We start from the raw sequence: 17982 nt of genomic DNA, 5'->3' as shown, positions 1-17982 counted from the left end.
GTATCTGTGGTTCGAGCCCAGTTATGGATTACTTTTTGTTTTATACTGGAGCTAGTTTAAAAATTTACTTTTATCAATTTAATGCATTTAATGACAAACTTCAAACATGCCACAATCTGTAAAAAGATGCCTTTATATTCTAAGATTGTTAGGTAATTACATAAAACTATTCCCATTCACTGTCAAAGAAGTCTAAATTATTTGTTAAATCGATATTTTTTATCAAGGTATCATAGTCGAACTATGTGACTTTATTGGCTTCTGTTATGCTTGGAAGGCATTTGTTCATTTAACACTTGTGCAAGTAATGCTTAGTTATCTATATAACATTATTTATTGCTCTCGCATACTTATCTAAATACCATAGTAGAAAGATTGTCCTGTTAATGAAAGGAACAGATTGTTTTGGTAATATTTTGTCAATAATTGCTTTAGATAACTGACATTGCCAATACACCTTAAACATCGTTACAAACAAATACATGTTACCATTGACATATTTTAATGTGTGGATAAATGCTTAAAACTAAAAGTTGTTAAAAAAACGTCATCAACCCGATTATAGCAAAAGTTTTTAACTGACGATTCAACCTATCTTGCGGTGGTTCCGGAGATAGTCGATGTAGGACGATTGGTTGATTGGACACGATACCTATCTTGCAGAGGATTTCGGACAGAGCCGATGTATAAATTAGCATATTTTTACATTCGGAATAATCGGCGTTTTCAATTGCAAACACTCACATTCGTGAAGCGTTGACGTATTTGAAACTAGGATTAATATCATTATTCTACGAGCACGCGATATATACAAAACCTTGATTTTTTCCTTCTTTAGCAATGGCATTATATAGGCGCCTTCTCCCAAAAGAAAGGCCCCTACCCAAAGAAAGTTTAATTAAAATAATGCAATTTTCACCCGAAATGCCAAGTTTACTTTGGGCTATTGTTGAATATTGTCAATCAATATTTACACTAACCACATGTATATAGGTTATAACTCATTTTTAACTCATTTTTGTGAATTTATTAAAAAATTGTGTTGCTGGCGATTTCAATAGCAGAGTTTGAAATATATGCGATAACATTGCACAAGAATTTATAGTGAATATGACGTCGCCGATTACTGCCCAGATGATACCTCTGTTAGGGCCTCATTTGATAGTTCACTAAATAGTCATGGGGTAAAAATACTATATTTTTAAACGCCATGCTAACGTGTTGTTTATAGTTTACAATAGCTGTAAGCCAACTTTTTATTTTAAAAACTGTAGGCCATTGATGTTTTGTTGGCGAACGAATACAGTTGTTTAAGTATTGACCGTGCATGATTTAAACACTTAATGTGATCACTCCCGTAACATTGTTCCTCATTACGTAATTATGTTTCGTCTAAGCATGTAATGTTGCTGTTTATGAAGAATTTGGTAGATATTCATTTGTAACAAGTTGGTAACATTTAGACAAAAAATAATCAAAACAATGAAAACAAACTAATGCAAATTGTTTACACAAGCTTTATAATAAAGGTTATACAAAACGTTTCGCGAATGTCTTAAACATGTTAAACAACTTTTGGTTTTGGTTACGTATTTGAAAACCCAAACGGTGTCAAGGTAAATACTTTTATCAGCAAGTGCGAATGAAAACTTGTTGACTATTTTAAACAAGAGTAGAATGACAAAATGAATATACAGTTCTGTTCTAGACTTGTTGTTTTTTATGAAGACTTACTTCCTAGCCGTCTGCTTATTTATTTTTTAAGATTGAGTCTCTGCACACCAGTTGAGAATCCAAATAGGCAGATATGCTCCGAATAACATGCCATTAAATTATCTTTATTAATTATGTTTTTATGACTCCGATTTAGGAAACGTATACCATTTTCATGTATATGCCGCTGTTACACTGATTTAAAAAAGAAATAGTCTTCTTTTTTTTTTAACCCATATGTATATAAATTCCACAAATTATCAGTATCATGTGACAAATCAGTTATTTCTAATGTATGTAAATATATCAAAAGCCCTTTGGTTAGAAAAAACGATTCTAAAAAATACAGTATAATAAATGTCAACCCCACCTCGATAAAACATGTATGTTTTGTCATCGATTCTGTTTATTTGTATTTCTAGTATAAACGACTATGTTATATTACATTATTTTATATTGTTATAGATATTAATGTTAACGTACCTCATGTGTATATTTAAGTATGAACATGAATGTATAATTCGGAATGTCTGCCTGCCTGATGGCCTGCTTGTCTGTCTGTCTGTCTGTCTATCTATCTGTCCGTCCTTTCGTTCATTCGTCCGTCCGTCCGTCCGTCCGTCCGTCCGTCTGTCTGTCTGTCTATCTGTCTGTCTGTCTGTCTGTCTGTCTGTCTGTCTGTCTGTCTGTCTGTCTGTCTGTCTGTCTGTCTGTCTGTCTGTCTGTCTGTCTGTCTGCCTGCCTGTCAGTCTGTCTGCCTGTCTGTCTGTCTGTCTCTCTTTCTATCTGTTTGCCCACCTGTCCGTCTTTTCATATGTGCATCCGTACGTCTGTCTGTCTGTACGTCTGTCTGTCTAACTATGAAGTTTCAAATTGATGTATCTTAACGTTTTCAAATTATTCCAAGGAAAAGAAACCCGACGACCAGAAAGTCAGAGGAATAATATTAATCCAGTTATCATCTAGTTGACATACAACAAAAATCAATATATACAGTAATTGATAAAATATAATTAATTGTTTATCCTAGCTTTTACTTTGTTCAAATTATCGCAACGCTTATACTAAAATGATTTAGATATAAAAAATCAACCTACATTTCGATTCCCACATCCCAATTCCACGGCACCTGGGTGAGGATGTCTGTTAAGACCGATTTTTTCGGACTGGCACATCTAGAAAATTCAGGTAAAGCTATTTATATTTGAAAACTTGTATCACAATATCAAAGTTGTTGAAAAAGGCATCCGCCTGCTTTCAAGGTATAGTTTATTTTTTATGAGATAAGTTTCACACTTTGAATATCATACCACTAAAAACCACAAAATATTACAAGTGTGTATGCGCGGGAAATAATAACATTCATGTATGAAATTTTATATGCAGGTAACTGTTCTATAGAGAATATTTTTTATAAATTACTTAAATATTAACAATGTTCGTTTTTAAATTTATTTATTTTCGAACTATATTGCCCAACATTTAAAGTTAAAGGGACCGTCAACCGCGATTGACGAATAAAGAAAAGTTATAAAATACCGTATTTTTTACAATTATTAATTTATATTAATTAAAATATCACGACTTTATATTACATAGCATTACTTGAAAAAAGTTCATATTTTCAGTATATTCGGTAATACAATTTCGCGATGTGAAATCGAAAGTACATCGAGATTAGGTGACATAACAATAAACACACTATAAATAACGCAAGTAGATTGATCATTTTATATATATAATATGTACATATACTACACATGCACAATTTGCATTCCTGGCTTTACTACGAGACGATGATTATCAATCTACTTGCGTTACTTGCTACCAATCTACTTTAGTTACCTGGTACACATACCCAGTAAAATTTTATACCGAATATACTGAAAATATGAACATTTAACAAATTTAACAATGTAATATACCAGTCGTGATATTTTTATCAATATAAACTAATAATTGTAAAAAAACACGGTATTTTAGACATTTTCTTTTTTCGTCGGTCGAGGTTGACGGTCCCTTTAATAAATTAACCATTGTTTATAAATAACAAACGGACAAGTTCGATAGTTAACAACCAAATTCGTTATCTACAGAAAACGTTGAATATGCCATGCTTAATTAATCATGAAACATGGTAGTCTAAAAAAGTACTAAATCTATAAGTCAAAGAGATCGCAGATAACCGTTTTATATATAATAAAAGAGAAAAGATTGTTAAGCCTTTACTGACCGTTAGTCTGTAAAAAAACTTATGACAGTTGCATTGTGTCTTCGACACTATTTAAGGCTTTTAAAGCCTAGTGTCATAAATGATCGGCATCTCATAAGGATATTCCGATCCCTTGTACTTTGTTTACAACAGGGTACAAAGTATAAAGATTATTAAACAAGAGCAATAAAAATGTCCGTGCATTCCTTTTTTCTCTTTTAGTAATCAAGCCCCACCTCAACCCCCACCCCACCCCACTCCCACCCATCAAACACAGTAAGCTGTCATTACAGATGAAACTGTAAATAATAACTAATAACTAATTAGACAGTAATGTGTTCAATGCAAATAGTTTGGGCTGTACACAAACTGCACTAAGTTTGCAAAGGCAAACATTCATAAACGATGCATTTTCATGGTTGCCTCCTGTCGGCGATCGTATTATACATTTAGTTGCAAATCGGCTGTTAATGTTAATAGAAGCGCAATCCAGGTTTGACTTTTTTATAATGTTCAAATGTATAACTAACAATAATAAACAACAATAATAATGATGACGTCTACTTAACGTGACTATTCGAGGCGACGTCGTACGTCGTAACAAATCAAAGTACTGACAGTACTGGTGTGACGATGCTTTTGATGAGGATGGATATAAAAGCATCAATTTAAGTATATCTATATCACAACAATTGTGATTATGGGTACGAACATTTTGGGTACAAAATAAAGATAAAAAGATAATCTGCGTATATTTTTCTGTACCACTTTTCGTAAAAACTTTCTATTACAATAAAATGTTTGTGGGTTATTAAAATTACGTTTTAGCAGATATATACAAACATGACATGATCGTTAATAACACCTGTGCATCATAACTTACCTTTTTTTCGTTGTTTACGTTCTTAATTTAATAAAGTTATATGTACGGACGTGATTTCACATTCCCATTGGCATGGATGTATGCTTTTTTCTGTTCAATATTGTTTGTTAATTTAAGTTCAATACGCATAGGCATGTTTGTTCATTAAGTATGGCAAAACTTTCATGATGGTTCTCGAAAGTAGGTATGAGTACATAGCCGGCCCAGGTGAGCTCAATCGTTAGAGCACTTGACTACCCGAGTTCGCCCAGGAACATATGGATAAGTTAACTAACCAAAGCGATATGACCTTATATATGCTGAAATCTAACAAACGAACGAATTATCAAACATGTTATGTACACTTAGGTGGTTGTGTAATTTCTATTAGAATATCGTATTAAATATGTACATTTAAAATGATTGTGCCCGCACGTGAGTTTTTTTCCTTTTTTAAGTCTATATGCGCCTAGGCTGCACCAAGTGTGTGTATTTGTGTTTTTCCAAGGTTACGAGTTACCTCCGCGCCTAAGGCTGCATAATGTTGGGACCCGGAGTGTGTCCAGCACTCCTACCTAATAAGCTTAGATTGACGACAGTTGGGACGAATTTAAAATGATAGCTGCAATTTCCAGCTTTTTATTTTTTTACTGAAATACTTTTTAATTTTAGATATGGTCTTGTGCTGCGGAGAAAACCCCACCTTTCCGGTATTATGACCACAAAACAAACAAACAAAAAACATTGCGCCGGGAGCGGGAATCGAACTGGTGTCGTAGAGGGGAAAAAGCGTACGTGCTGACCACTGCGCAAGCGGGACGGACAACTACTCAAAGAGTGTGTGAATGTCAGAGTTTATTTACAGGTCATCGCTGCGTCTTCACGACTACCTTATGTGCTGACCTGTCTCTGTGACCTTTCAGGGGCAAATATTTTAATTTGGAACCAAAGTAGGTCAAATTTACCCCAACACTGCTTTGGTTTTCGCCGAAGATTTATAATTTTTATAATTATTATTGTTTTTAATACAAATGCACCAGTGCACGGTGGCCAATGAGACCTTATCCTTCACTGGTAAAAAAGGGAGATAATTTTATTACAATAATAAAAAAGTAAAATCATATTAGATCTATTATAAAATAAATAGATAAATGATTAGGTATATGTTTCGTTATGTGTATTAATTTTGTCCTATAATAACCATACTTAGTATTGTTATCATCATCATCAGTAACTCCAGCATCACAATCATCACTAAAACTAACATAACGATCATTATCATCATTACCATTAACGTCACCACCATCATTATCATTATAATAATTATTAACATTTATGATTTTTGTGTCTAGTTTGTAAACTGAAATGAGTGTGTTTTGATTGTGCTCTCCGCCCCAGGAGAGATGTTAGTGGGGGGTCGAGCGGGATACAGGAAACGCCCCGCTTCCAGAGGCGTTCCTGATTCTTTTTAGTGCCCGGTGTAGAGCACCGATACACTGCACCCCCGTTTAACGTCCCTCGCGGAAAACATGTTAGTCAGTTAGGTTAGTATTAACAGTATTAGTTAGATCAATTAACACACGCATTAATAACCACATATATGAGCAGTGAGTGAGAATCTAGTAAATTGCAGAGGAGGTATACAGCTTCCGTCCTAAATTAGGCTGTTTACTCGTTGCCCATATATATCAAATATCACTATAAATCAAATTATACGGAGAAAAAAAACGAGAGAGCATGCGATATAGACAAGAGAAAAACCCGCCACCGTTGGTTTTATGTTTTCGTTTGATTTGGTCTGCATTCATCGGTAAATTTGAATTACCTAACTTATTCATTTAACACTCCTGACATATAGCGGGCACCATGCACTGTTTACACTATACTACGGGAAAGCATCACCTAAACTACAGTAGGGAAAACAACAACAACAAATACCGTCACCATTCTTAAATATATTTTTTTTAATTATTATTATTCATGTTAGGTGGGTTATGCTTACAGAGCAAGAGTGCACGGACGAGATGGTATTTGTTAGATCAATTTACACACACACTTATAACCATATATATGAGCAGTGATTAAGAATCTAGCAAATTGCAGAGTTGGTATACAGCTTCCTTCCTGAATTAGACTGTTTACTCGTTGCCAATATATATCAAATATCATGCACTATAAACTAAATAATATGAAAGATACGAGAGAGCATGCGATAGACAAGAGAAAAAAACAACACCGTTGACTTTATGTTTTCGTTTGATTTGGTTTGCATTCATGCATAAATTAGAATTACCTAACTTAATCATTTAACATTCTTATCATATAGCGGGCACCGTTTATTGTTTACCCTACACTACGGGAAAGTATCATCTACACTACAGTAGGGAAAACAAAAACAACAAATGTCGTCACCATTCTTTTTATTTTTTGCCATGATGGGTGGGTCATGTCAACAGAGCCAGAGTGCACTGTCGAGATGGTATTTCGCCAGGCGCGCCCTACCAGCCCTGCCGACACGCTCCATCCAACATGTTTTATTAGTTACATATGGGAAGAAATATTTACTTATCATATTTGATTACAACATTATTTACACCAATAGGGGTTGCACTATAAGTAAATGTGATTTGTCCACGTGCGCACTTATTGTATCTTCCGATACTGCGTGGAAGTATGTTGGCTGTGTGCTTTCCACTGCCTTCGTAGTCGGTAGCTGTTTACAGCTTGAGAGAAGGGTAAAGAGGGTCTCGCGGAACCCTGGGTTTTGTTATCTAGAGCGATATTTGGTTTTAAAAGAAGGATTAGAGCTTATCCATAGTAGTCGATAAAGGCCGAGTGACATATGTATAAAGCGGAACGTACCCTCCAGTCGTAAAAATGCTGAGTGACCTGCGTATTAGGGAAAGCGTACCCTTCCGTCGTTTTAGCATTGTGTGTTGTTGATGTTGTATTGAGATTCTTAATTCTCATTTGAATTTATTTCAGCTAATATGTATATATCTGGTTTCGATTTTGTGAGGGCTATACTGTAGCCTGATGATTACAATGTGATATCGTAATTCTCACAAAAATCTATTCCAGATATTTGGTAGTGGTATTCAGTATATGAATCATACATTGCTATTTATATGTTTAATTGCTTATATGAAGAGATCTGGTTTCAATTATGTGAGGGCTATACTGTAGCCTGATGATCACAGTGTGATATCGTAATTCTCACAAAAATCTATTTCAGACATTTGATAGAGTTGTTCTGGGTTATAATTAGACAAGATACATGATATATTAGTCTATGACTGTTTTGTCCCTAATTTCCTACATGTATATTTATCCTGATTACCTATTTACCGGGGTTGTAGTAAGTCGAGATGTGTGTAGATAGTTTGAGTTTTATTTAGTAAGTCATTGGAAAACGAGTGGAACGGGCACGCGGTTTATTATCACGCTTTGCAGGGTACACGTTTTCTCTATATACGTATTTTTGATATTCCGTAAAGCTTAAGGGAGGTAATTTATTCAAGTTAAAGCGAGATTGTTTAGATTGCCTTTTAATGTCGCTTATTTCATTTCTTAAATGCGGGCATGCAGCTTGTTTTAAATTGAATTCCACCAGAAAAAAAATCGGAGAAAGAAATATTGAGATTTTAGTAGTTCATAGAATGCGAGTTTTCTTTATATATTTTCTACTGCAGGGGAGGTATAGATAGTTTGCTCTGTAGTGATTGTACTACTCAAATAAATGTTTTATCTATTTACATCATAGCAGTGCAGCGTTTACAATTTGCAGGTTCGAAATTGTTCGTATTCTTTAGATTTGTGATCGCGTAAAAAGTTAATTTTGCATGTTTTCATTTGCAATTTATTTACAAAATCGAGAACAAATATCAATCACATTAGAGCAAATACTATATAGTTGTTTTATTGGTGCATAAAGATAAAATGGATGTAAAATTACTAATTTAAAATCAACGTTTTGATACACTTATTGAATCTGTTTCCCCAGAATATGCTGTTCTATTAATATTTACCGTTATGAATGATAATAAGCGAGGTATGCCGATTAGAAAAATCGAGCTATCTCAATCGGACTGGCTTGGTCTTTTACATAGGTCGTCATTGTGAAGAATTTTTTCATGGTATGATAAATAAGACGAGCTGCTTCGCAGCATCGTCAAAAATTTTAAATACTATATATCTCATAATTGATAATGAAAAAATACCTGAGTTTTATTATCACAGAGGGTGAAAGTGTTGCAAGACATGTTTCCGTAAACTTCTGGGCAACTAAAACATCGGATTGAAGTAGAACTCGCTGAAACAAAACAAATTTATTGTTCTAAGAAATGAACATCTGTTAAACTATAAATTATCAATAAACATAATACATTTAATGAAATATTTAACAGCATAACACTATTTTATAAGCGCAAATAACGAACAAATAACCTTCGAAAACGCCACCACATCCCTGTGTATTACACAATGAGCGGAAGCAACATTCTGAGCAGATGACAATGTCTGATCGTTTGCTAGGAGCAGTGAGGTTCTTGGTATCCTTCGCTGAACAGCCTTCAATGTTGCACAACTTTAAAATAAACATTGGTCCATCAAACATTCACTTTCATTTCTATTTTAACTATATCCTAGGATTCTAATTTATATCATTGAAACTGTATTTATGAACGTGAGAAGCAGTATAGCGCCGTTAAATGTCGCATCGCCGTTATATGTCGCAGGCTACGAGATTTGTCGCAACGTTGACAATAAATGTCGCAAGGAACGATAAATGTCGAAAATCCTACTGACGATATATGTCGCAACTTTATCGATAAATGTCGCAAAAATTTCAACTGCCGATATTTGTCGCAACATTAACGATAAATATCGCACACCATTGTAAGTCATGTTAAAAACAAAAACTTGAAGTAAAATTACTAAAACTTTAAGGTTAGATTAAGATTACCCGACGAGGTTCTTTGAGCCGACTTCCACCAGAATGGTCAGTTTTTAGTTAGTATTGTCCGAAATGGTCAATTGTGGTCAGTATTTTCCATAATTGTCAGTTGCGGTCAGTATTGTCCGAAATGGTCAGTTGTGGTCAATACTGACCCAATCAATTCTTCTAATTTTTGGCTCGAGTAGGCAATTTTCTTGGCTTAACCAACCCTTGGCATTCGATTTTAAGGCCCCAAATATGCACATTTTAATAAAAAAAATTATTGGCTGGTTTTAGGGGGGGGGGGGGGGGACGCACGCCGCTCCCGCCCTCCTAAATCCGCCCTTGTCAAGGTCCCAAAATGTTCAGGGGAACACCAAAGCGACACATTTGTTTCACAACTGGTAATATTGGAAAATAATCTGGTGAAATTAACATAAATGGAATTAAGAAAAATGACATAAATATATTCCGATTTCTATGAAGAATTGTAGTTTGTATCTTATTTTTGTCAATGACAACACTTATGTATGTGTCGCTGAAGAGACTTTTTTCAGCTACTTCACTTATCTTATCGCCGTACAAGAATATTGAATGGACACAGACCCTAGTGCAAGCCTTTCTTCAAATTTAGGTAGGAAAATCGGTTTATTTACTGGTAATTACGACCGACACGGTCCTTGTCATTTGAGCCTGATTACTGACGTTGGGTGTAAAGCCGTTCACAGAGTAAAGTGAGCTGTATTCGGCGATAATTTGATTACGGTTTAGTATCTGATGCATTGCGCAGCTGCACCCGAACGACCACCCGTTTAAGAAGAGAATCCGTAAATCCTGGCAGTTTTCATAGAAAGGCGTTTTTCTTTGCCGGCCCCATAATTATTCAAAGAGCTGAACACAGATGATGGGACCAGAGGTCCCGGTGTGATCCTGGATCGATGATTCTATCCAAGAATATTCGCCTTCTATCGCTGATTCAAAGATGACAAAGCTGTCAGTCTCCAGCAGAAATACCGAGGCATTCACATGTTGTTCTACCCAGACGGTTCCTGTCAGACTGACCTTATATAACCAAACTCGAAACGGCCTTAAACCCAAAGCAAAAACTTACGGGCCCCTCGCTTTTCCGACTTCCGACCAATTTAAAACAAGGATATTGTCATTTTTTACAACAGCTTAACGTTTTTGGTCGAAAATGAATAAATATGACCGCTTCGGTCGAACTTCACCGCAGCTGGCAATTATGGACAATACTGACCACAACTGACCATTTCGGACAATACTAACTAAAAACTCACCATTCTGGTGGAAGTCGGCCCAAATAAACCTCGTCGGTTAATCTAGATTTAACCTGAAAGTTTTAGTCATTTTTACTTCAACTTTTCATTTTATCATGACTTACAAAGGTGTTCGACATTTATCGTTAATGTTGCGACATATATCGGCACTTGAAATTTTTGCGACATTTATCGTTAAAGTTGCGACATATATCGTCAGTAGGATTTGCGACATTTATCGTTTCTTGCGACTTTTATCGTCAACGTTGCGACATATCTCGTAGCCTGCGACATGTAACGGCGATGCGACATTTAACGGCGCTACAAGCAGTCATGCGAAGTATTTAGAAACATTATACATTTATTTCAAAATTGCGTTGCGCTGAATAAAAGTACTATACAAATAAAATTTACAACGAAATACAAACAATAAATCGCTAAATATTAACGTTTGATTATCACAATAACAACATAAGTTCAGCGAGAAATTGTCAAAAACAAAAATATTTGACCCTTTATTTTGTCCGATTCCCAGCAAAGTTCTTAATATAACACACCAGCCTTAAAAACCAGAATCACGCAATTTTAATCATATCATACATACCGACATGTCCCTGCATCCAGACAAATATTTAGAACTTCCACCATCTAGTGGCATCACTTTTTCAATGTAACACGCCTGCAATAATAATAGAACAATGGGTGACCAATCTGTGGTGAGCATTCAGCTTAGCAAGGACCGATAATTAAATGCCATCGACTCCAATTTGGCAAAATAATGAATCAATATGTTATCGCTATTGACTTGCCTTTCTACAGGCGTCTTAATGTTATTTTATAAAATGAATGCATTTGTGATTGAAACTGTATGGAGGAATTCTCAAGAAAACGAAGTGTGTTAAAACAATATTTCTAACAAGAAAGCACAATCAACTAAGCTTTCACTGCGATGATATGAAATAAATGTACTGTCAGTCACATGATATAAATAGAATTTTAACATTTATTGCTTAACTAAACCTGTTCGATGTTTGAATTATAAATAATGCGTTTTAATAAATGCATTTAAAGTTAGGTATATGTGTGATGCATATATTGTATGTGCTAGGAGTAAAGCCAAATACATTAGTTCATTTGATATACAAATTGTTATTAAACAATAGTCGTACAATAAGAGAGCCGGATATACTATTTTTGTGCACTGAACGTCCCCGTTATGCGAGTTTTCCAACTTATACAAACGTGAATAGCTCTTAATGTTTTCGAGATATGGTCCGGAAAAGATAAGTAATAATATAAATAAAGGGCAAAAACTTTTACATATGGAAGCACAGGTGCTCTTGGGCACGAAAATCTCCTTCAATGACAGCGCTCTAAAAGTAAATTTTCGTATCCTTGATATGCTCGGAAATTGCGAGATCTAAAATTAACAAAGGTAATTATTTTGTTGTTGTGGAAGCAAGATATACCACGGACACCCTGACGGTCATAAGGACATTCTGATTCCAGTTTACCTCTCCTAACAGCTTTAATTTTTCGGTGGAAATAATGAAAAAAATGTGATGTTGTTCCAAAATTAAGGTATGCAATGAAATTTTTATATTGAAACATGAAACGTCATCTTGTTACGCATTTAGTTTCAACGTGTTAACAATTAATTATTATAATAAGCTTCACAATCAGGCAATATTTGTATGTTTAGTATAAATATAGTCTCTATAAGCCGTGTATTATTTAAACAAAAACGCTGTATTTATTTTATGCTTCGGCATATATATCGTACATACAAATATGCACACACACACATCACACTTTAAATACATGTATCTCTATACCCTTTTTTATCCGATATTAACACGAATTAAGGTATATACGGGTACCTTATATAGTATTATATATAAATATGTCATTTATTTAACGTCTCATACAAGGAAATATATAGCAAACTTAATTGCGAGGTATACACAATTCCAATTTCAGACGTGATTGTGGTTTTCGATATAAGACCTTATTGTGACATTCGATTGCATTACCTCCCCTACACCCCCTCATAGTAATTAAATGTGCCTAGAACGCGGGGTTGTATACAGACCCCGTTTTTAATATTGACCCCTTAAGTATAGTCTGAAAACAACCGAGACCGCGTAATATACATATAATATATATAATTGTTTTGCTCACTTTTCAATCGTAAGAAACACGCATGTTAGTTTCCTGAAAATTTATTAATACAACTTTCTCCCAATATATAATAAAACATAAAAAATGTATTTAAGCTGAGAACTCATAATAATATATGCAAAAATAACATAGTTACGCATTTGACCATTGTGTTATTTTACTATTTATATATATATAAATGACAATATATTTTTAGGGAACAGTACGTTTTAAACCCAAAATAATTTAACGCACGTGTAAAATGTAACTTAACGCATACGTGAGACAACGAATAAATTCTGCTTTTGAACCTGAATTATTCCTTTTTTATTTTTCATTTTATTTTTCTCAATCGTAAACTTTTTTGTACATTCCGTGATGTCTTATATAAATATAAGCAATGATTTCAAAGAATTCAGCGTTAGTGTAATTTTCGATTTAAATTTTTAAATAAAAAAAAACGCCCGAACGCTTTGTATCTAATATTTGTACCGCTAAACACGTGATTTCCACAAGGCATTTATTAAATTTGTAATTTAAATTTTAAATTATTTTTATATCGAGAGAATTTTTTTAAAGAAAAAGCATGATTTCAATATCATTTGATGACGATGATGATGATGATGATGATGATGATGATGATGATGATGATGATGATGATGATGATGATGATGATGATGATGATGATGATGATGATGATGATGATGATGATGACGCAGATAGTTCTGCTGCTGATGATGATAATCAACATAACATATCGTAGCCTAAACAGGATGCCAATAAAATGTGAGCTGTGATAAAACGATACATTTTATAGAAAACATATTTATAAAATGTATTTAATTCCTTGCGATTTTCTTCTAATATGTCAATCAATCGTATAAAACATTCGTTTTGGTGGCATTGTTTTATCTTAAGCTACACAAATATATCATACTTTGTGACACTTGACTTTTGACGCGCTTGTCATTTTTAACCGAATTCGAATAATTCGATCCGTGACATAGACGGTGCATGGCAGCCTACATAAGTCCACGAATAGTCGAACTTATACGGGAGGCGGAAAACTACAACGGGCGAGGCATGGTATGGTATTGCACAAGGGGGGGGGGGGGGGTTAGAGGGTTAGGGTTAGGGTTTGGGTTAGTATTAGGGGTCGGGTTAGGGTTTGGGTTAGCCTTAACCTAACCCTAACCCTAACCCGACCCCTAATCCTAACCCTTACCCTAACCCTTTTTGGGGGTTATCACCCCTGACCGTGCCTCGCCCGTTGTAGTTTTCCGCCTCCCAACTTATACAGTTTTCTATGCTACGTTTACATGGCACAATGACTCATTGATTCATTGACAATACAATAAAAGTTGTACAGTTGATGATAAAAAATTTAAAAACATCTCAGTAAAGGATATTTAGCCTTATTTAATGTACACTGTTCTCAAAAAGTGAGCATGTGTACATAACGTTTTTAGATTAATGTTTGGGTCATTAATTCTGATCTTCATTATTAACATATAATTTATTTGTAATTCAAAGCATTAAGAATATAAGATAAGTTCGTCTTACCTGTCCTTCAGAACACTGAACAACTCTGTTACACTCATTAAGATGCTCGTAGCCAGTCTCACAACTCAGACAGGAAATAGCATATGTGCCTACAACAGGACATTTCATGGTTTAAGTGAACATACAAAGGAAAGATCTTGCGTGCTTGAAATCGGACTGGTGCGTAAATCAAAGATCATTGATATATATGAATTAACATTCTGTGCTTTAAATCAGACACACAAATTCGTGGATAAAAATAATTTGTTTGAGTGAAATTTAAAGAGATTACATATAATTTTAGACAGATAAAAGAATTATCGACAATACTACCATGAATAGAATGCGAGTCATTTTATGCATGTGTTTTAATTATAGCAATACAAGCTCAATAATATAACACAAAGCAGGTCGAAAAATCAGACATATGTTTTATGGCATTAGATTTATCTAAGAAAGATTGGGAACATTTCCCGAACGGGAAATTTGGTTGATCTCTTAGCATTATAATTTGTTTCTATTTATAGCACTTTTTTCCAGATCGGAATATGCTTTGTGAGATTTGCAGAGGCATAAGATTAATCAACTTTTATTTAATAAAAGTGTATGTTTGGGAATACAAAAAGCATTAATCTTTATTTTTACCGTTCAAAATTTCGTTCAATGGTTTCGGAATTTTTAATTTAGCTCAAAGACTGATGCTTTTTTACAAAATACTAATTTTCAGAATGGGAATAAAATCCTGATCATGAATGTCATAATTAGACAAAAACAAACAGAAGAGCTGGGTCTGATATTTTAATCGGCCCACTTCCAACAAAACGGCTCGAGGGACTCTGATATAGGTATAGTAAAAAGCCCATAAACACTAAAAATCAACACGAAATTCGTACAATATTTCGAAAAATAAACTTAACACATAACAAATTAATGTTCCTTATAGCATTAGCCCAAATGTCAGAGCTAGATGTGGTTTGGTAACATTGATTGAACAAGATAAAACTTGCTCTTTTTTGTGGGACATAAGATATAAGCATATGATTAAAGTTTTCATTTAGGTAATTGTGTCCTTTACTAAATTTTGTTCTTCAACGACTCCTGTTAAAGCTGAAATAGTACCAACAAGCTAATATTCAGCTAAGTTTCATTTTGTATCGTTATTTGTATTATCCCAATGTTATGCTATGTTAAATTATCATTATTTTCGATTCTTTGTTTTACTTCTAAATCACCGTTTTCTGGGATTGAATGTGGACGTCATTTTGTTCAGTTGAAGCCGCGCGATCCGATTCTTTTTAGATATAAAACATTATCCCTACTGTGTGAGCCGATATGATCATATTGGCCAGCCAGATACGCTCTCTTGTCATTGTGTTATTATTTATAACATTGCTATGCAAAATAAAGTGATATTAAGAATATACAACGAATTTAAAAAGAATCTGGATCCTGTAATAAATCAGATATACTTGAAAACTTAAATCTTGGATTTGCGCAAACTAAAGAAGTACCTAAGCCAGGTTGATGAAACCTGTTGTTTTGTAATAAAGTGATATGATTTCTAGTTATTTCAGGGTTTTTCAAGTATACAAACTCGTAACTCACGTAAGAGATGATTTACCTGTACATGCTATGGTCAAAAAGACAAGGAAGGTCAGCTCTGAAAATAATACCAGAATCTCAAATAATAATAATAATTATTATTATTATTATTTCACTTATAATTATTATAATTATTATAAAAATACTTTTAAAAATCGAAATTCTTTTCATAAAACACGCGTTTCTTCAAATACATCAAATAAAATGGAATGCTAGTGATCAGCTGTCTGTTGAAAATTATTTGGAAAATGATTCCAGATAATTTAATAAATTGCAAAAGCTAGGATTTCATTTTTAAATGTCAAATTATTTTCAAATATAGCGTTGATGCGTTTTATATCACTAATCATCATCATAAACCTCCAATAAGAAGTAAACATAAATAGCATTACAAGTGAACAACACAAATACGCATCAATATAAAGTGTTGAATATTTTAAATCACACACGCCTTACCTGTTTATTATCATCGAACAAGGATGTCCTCAGAAGTCCCATTAAATGTCTCAAGGTTATTAATTAAATGCATCAGACATAGGTGCTTGTCATCTTGTTACAAATGATATTTTAAAATGAAAAGTATAGTATCTGATACTGTTTCCAACGATTATCGACCATCGTTTTTAGAGCACACTTTTAAATCACCTACGTTGACATTTTGCATAAAAATTAGAAACAACACTATAAACACCTGAGACATTCTTTTCAGAATGCTCTTCAACTATACATTTCTGACAGTTTCGCATTTTAAGGAGAATACATCATTTTTTTTCTTACATTGTTCACGAACTCACATGTCGTCAACTGCGTTTCAAATATTTGACCGTGACGTTCGTCAACTGCGTTTCAAATATTTGACCGTGACGTTTAAAATGTGCATAGGCATACACTGTTTTGCGGATTCATATTTTTTTGCTTATTTCTTCTTAGGCAAATAGTTTTAAAAACAAGACGGCTATGATGGCATTTTGGTAGGGCCAGTAGTATAACCAACAAATTATTTTTGAAATCCACGGCAAAATTGAAATCAAACGTCACGCAGGAATGTTGTTTTCTTAACGGAATTAATACGGTACACTTCCATAGGAAAATAGTATTGGCATGTAAACGTCTTAAAGGATTTAGAATGGAAAGAATAAAAACAATTAAATAAAACGCTTTTGTTTCTCTCTCTTTCTGGAAAAGAGCGTGAACAATTGTCTCAGTAAAGTTACAATATATACAAGCGCTCATGAACATATTTATTTTCTCACTCTCCACAAACAAATATTATCTATACATGTAAGCCATAGGCTTGTAAAATGGTTTTAATTTATAAATTTAAATAACTCTTAGCATTTAGCAGATGTAAATCACAAATCTTAACATAAAGGAAAAACGTAAGCCTTTCTCACCTTTGAACATCATTCGGCGATGAAATCCAGTTATAGAATCAAGCGTGAGCAAATCTCAGTTGTTATCGTAATTTAAGGTCAATTAATAGAAGAGGCAATGCCATGACAAACACTTTATTTGGAAGAAATAGATTACAGGACACACGAGTTTAATAGCAAGCATATTTAATAGGTGATAAACTATTGAACATTTCGTTTTGGTTTTACATAAGCTTGTTTTTTATTTTTTCACTTTTAAGATCTTTAGTATTAATAATATTGTAGTTGCTTTCTTACCGTACAAC

At 33.9% G+C, this 17982-nt stretch overlaps 1 protein-coding gene across 8 annotated transcripts in view; it reads right to left on the bottom strand.

The window, feature by feature from the left end:
• The window catches only part of LOC127841009 (MAM and LDL-receptor class A domain-containing protein 1-like), a 142517-nt gene that overhangs the window by 51875 nt on the left and 72660 nt on the right, over nucleotides 1-17982 (bottom strand). For 3 of the 8 annotated variants that reach the window (XM_052369493.1, XM_052369497.1, XM_052369496.1), the window contains exons 5-7: nucleotides 9234-9372; nucleotides 9008-9099; nucleotides 2811-2888 (exon numbers count right to left, since the gene is read on the bottom strand). The exons of 2 other annotated variants lie outside the window; for them this stretch is intronic. In XM_052369493.1, the coding sequence (XP_052225453.1) occupies nucleotides 2811-2888; nucleotides 9008-9099; nucleotides 9234-9372 (309 nt within the window). Of the gene's footprint in view, nucleotides 1-2810; nucleotides 2889-9007; nucleotides 9100-9233; nucleotides 9373-11604; nucleotides 11680-14723; nucleotides 14813-16323; nucleotides 16363-17698; nucleotides 17778-17982 lie in introns of those variants that run through there. 3 more of the 8 variants (XM_052369500.1, XM_052369495.1, XM_052369494.1) reach the window with 3 other exon arrangements.

The sequence above is a fragment of the Dreissena polymorpha genome, chromosome 8 (assembly GCF_020536995.1).
Source record: "Dreissena polymorpha isolate Duluth1 chromosome 8, UMN_Dpol_1.0, whole genome shotgun sequence".
Taxonomy (NCBI): domain Eukaryota; kingdom Metazoa; phylum Mollusca; class Bivalvia; order Myida; family Dreissenidae; genus Dreissena; species Dreissena polymorpha.
Note: the sequence above shows the minus strand (reverse complement) of the source record. Positions and strands in the feature narration are given on the sequence as shown.